Source organism: Gymnogyps californianus, chromosome 1, assembly GCF_018139145.2.
Source record: "Gymnogyps californianus isolate 813 chromosome 1, ASM1813914v2, whole genome shotgun sequence".
NCBI classification, from domain to species: Eukaryota; Metazoa; Chordata; class Aves; order Accipitriformes; family Cathartidae; genus Gymnogyps; species Gymnogyps californianus.
The window spans coordinates 29,273,753-29,277,544 of NC_059471.1; the positions used below are offsets into that span (position 1 = coordinate 29,273,753).

The 3,792-nt window shown below is 47.7% G+C and overlaps 1 protein-coding gene across 1 annotated transcript; it reads right to left on the reverse strand.

Annotated features, from left to right (window-relative positions):
• Window positions 1-1,971: 1,971 nt before the first annotated feature.
• Window positions 1,972-3,545, reverse strand: CCDC70 (coiled-coil domain containing 70). The gene is given in 2 exon segments (XM_050915146.1): window positions 1,972-2,639; window positions 3,527-3,545. Coding segments are annotated over 2 exon segments (687 nt in total).
• Between the last annotated feature and the right edge of the window lie 247 nt (window positions 3,546-3,792).

The following is a 3,792-nucleotide window of genomic DNA, read 5'->3' on the forward strand; positions in this document are numbered from 1 at the left end:
ACTCTGAAGCTACAAGGTGGATGGAGTATTTTCAGGGGAACTACCAGCAGTCTAAAACCATATCGGTACATGCTTTTCTCTGGCTAAACTTCTGGCTTCTCTGTGCTGCATTGTGTAATGCCTTAAATTTCACAACTGTTGTATTATACTGACAGCACTCTCACCAGAGAAACATTGTTCTGCTCTCCTGTGAAAGAAGAAGTGACTAGGAGCTCTCCTAAGAGCATTTCATGCGCTTCAAGTTCTTTGCAAGAGAAAGCATACCTAATTTTAGTTTATATGGATGTTAATTTGACATGTGGATTTGAATAACTGAGATAAATTATTGGCTTTTTGACATTAAAATATATTAAGTGACAAGTGCTTTTTGCATACGGTTATTTTCTGAAAGGTTCTTTCTCTCTATAGCATCTAACAATAAAGCTCTAATGCGTAAGAGTCCTGAATTTGCAGGAGGTTGCACTGAATGGTCTAATAGGTCATTTTCATCTCTGGCTTACATGGTAATAATAGAATAATAATACCAAAGGTTGCAAAACATTCCTACCCTGGCTGAATCAGCTGGCTTTTTTTATGGGCTGGTTATTCATTGAGCAATAAATATTCATGGATTTTTCAGGAAAGATATAGTGCATAATTTGTCTTGAGCAAAATTAAACAGGACAGGCAGCCTTATCCAACAGCAGATCACAAAGGACTGAACTTGAGTGACAGGCCTGAGTGACAGCCTAAGTATGCCTGACAGTTGCAGAAGTCGTCAGATTCTTCAACAGCAATTGTAAAGGCTTCTTACATTGTGTCCTTGAGCCTTTTCAGTGTTAAAATCCTGTATCGAAGAAGAATGAGTTACTAATGCTACTATACCAAAGAAAAATTCAATGCCTGGTTTGACTCAGATGAGTACTTATCACTGTTGCTCTTGTCCCCCATGCTCCTGGATGTACAGGGGGGTCAAATGTAGATTTGCCTCTAGACCAGCCTTCACAGCTCAGCCTTCGAAAACGTGAAGCATCTGAGTTCAGTTCCTCAAGAGGAAAGAAAAACTGCAATTCCTGTGCCACAGCTCAGCAGAAGGCACTGGCTCTGTACTCACATCACATAAAATATTGCTAAATATTGACCGCATGTTGCACTGCAGTTATCAAGGATTTTCTGCTAGAGGCTCCTGTACCTGCACTGGCTATAGGAGCTCAGCAGGTGAATAATAATCCCAGTCTCTGTGTGCACCCTCTCCTGCTCTTACCCACATACATGCTCACACTGCTAAATTTATTTCCCCCTTACTGAGGGACTTGCTGCCAACTTTCCCTCCAGCTTGCATCTTTTCCCACATGTTGCTGCCCTCCCACTTCTCTCCCCGTCCTCTGCCCATGTCAGCAAGGCTGATGCCAAAGCTGCTCTCAGCCAGACAGCGGATGCGGGGGGCTCACCCGAGTGCATAAATGTTCCCATCACACTGGCAAGAGCAGCAGGAAGTTGAACGGGAAGTCAAAGCCCAAACCTGGTGGAACAGCACGAGTTGTCTCATTAAGACTCAGGAGTGTTAACTGTGACTCTTAAATATGGGGGATCCAAAGGTTATAATTTATCAGTGCCTTATTTTGGCACTGACTCAGTTGATATAAACTGCACCGAGTTAGGTGAGCTGTTCTGAGCTCCAGAAGATGATCTCAGCCATTAAGCCCTCACCTTCTTGTGGCTTTACCCACCCACCCACCTCCTGGTGACAAGCCAGGAAACCTGAGGTTTACCCCATTCCTCAGGCTACAGGACCTCAAAAGAATAAACAATGTCCTGAAAACATAAGCGCAATGGCTTTAAAGCAAATCACATTCAAAAACCCTACCCTGATTTACTCCAAGAACTAGAAATGTTATTTCAGAGAACTGGTGGAAGTGCAGCACTGCTTCCATAAAGTATCCACATCAGTATACGTGACTTTCCACACGTTTCTGAGCCTAGCAGAACAATTTATGCTTTCCCCCTGTGGACAGTGGCATCCCTGGAGATATCCTCTCTCTCAGGACCAAAGGTCTTCTCCCAGATCAACATTTCATACTCCTTGAGGTTTTTTTCACCTTCCTGGATGGCCTCTTCATCTTCCCAGAGAGCTCTTCCCTCTTCCAGGAGAGCTGTTTCATCTGCCCACAGAGCTTCTTCTTCTGCCCATAGGACTCTGTCCTCATCCAGAAGAACCCTGTCTTTCTCCCAGAGGAGCTGACCTTCTTTCCAGAAATCCTTATCCTTCTTCCAGAAAGCATTATATTCCTTCCAGAAGTCACTATACACCCTCCAGAAGGCTTCTGCTTCCTCCTGAATAGCCTTTTCTTCCTCCTGAAAGGCAGCTTCCTCCTCCCAGATGGGCTTTTCCTCTTTCTAGAAGGCTTGGATGGCCATCTTGAAATCTCTGATTTTTTCCCGAAAGACCTTGATCTTCTCCTGAAAGCTCTTCATTGTCTCCTGAAAACTCTGCATCTCCTCCTGAAAGGCTTTCTCAGCCTGCAGCTTCTTGATGAGCTTCTGCTGGCGGGAGGTGCAGCAGGGAGAGAGCAGGACATCAGCTGGCAACGGCAGCTCTGGTTTGGTGCTCGTCACTGATGGATTGGGCAGAGACTCAGCGCGGCCCCCTGCCTCTCGCCCTGTGGCCCAACAGATTGGGGAGCGATGGGTGTCAGTGATGACATCACCCAAACCTATGTGAAAGCTGGCTTGAAATGATGTTATACCACAAGTGAAGACATTTACCACACGCGAAAATGAAATCCCTGCCCAGGACTCAGCTGGCACGACCTGCAGTGGCAGCTGAAAGTCAGCCTGTGCCGTGCAGGGCAAAGGCTGGGATTTCTCTAAGTCATTTCCCACCGTGACTCCGGGTGCTGTTGGTTTGGAGAGAGGTGAGGGGCTGTGCCAGGACCAGCCTTTGGCACTGCACTGCTCCCCCCGGCCCCGATCAGCGGGTCCCAATCTGAAGGACAGACACCTCTGCCGTTTTCCCTCCGGTGCTCGAGGCAGTCTCTCATCTCTCTGACCCTTGGCTATGTCTCCTGCCCCTTCACAGACTCCCCCCCCAAATTTACAGCTTCCAGAATCATGCGCAACTTGAACAATGAAGAGAAAACAAAAATCTAATTTTCCATTCACTAATCTACCTAATAATTCTACAGCTAGGATTAAAGCTGGTTACTTATTTATACGGTTTCATTAGATTTATTATGATTTATTGCACAGTGCCTCCAGCTCCATAGCAGGGAGCAGGTTGCCTTATAAATAAAAACCTCTTGATTATTAATAAATTATGAGCCTGCCTATCCCTCGCTGTAGTCAGGAAAGGCCCCAGGGGCCTTTGCGGATGCAATGCAGCTAATGGCAATATGCATCTGCTCTGCGTGAGGAAGGAGAAGACGGGGAGTGCCCCATGCCTGCGTGACGGCTCCAGGGCACGGTGACAGGATGGACAGACAGCCCAAGCTGCAAGACCTCCCATGCACCCTGGCAAACACGCTGCCACTCGAGCCCCGGCACCCACCAGCATGTGGCACCGCCATCACGCCTTTGCTGTGCCGGAGGCATAGACCCTCCTCGTCCCAGGCTTCCTCCCTCCTCCAAAAGCGGAGCTGGGCGCTGACAGGGCCCTATCCTCTTCCCCAGTGTTTTGGGTATGGCCAAGAAGTCTTCTAGTGACATCTGGCCAACTCCTGCCTCTCTCCACCTCCGCAATCACTAAACAGGCCAAAGGGTAGACGGCTCCTTCACAGCAACTGGGCTGAGCTCTCATGGATGGCAGGCTCGGGG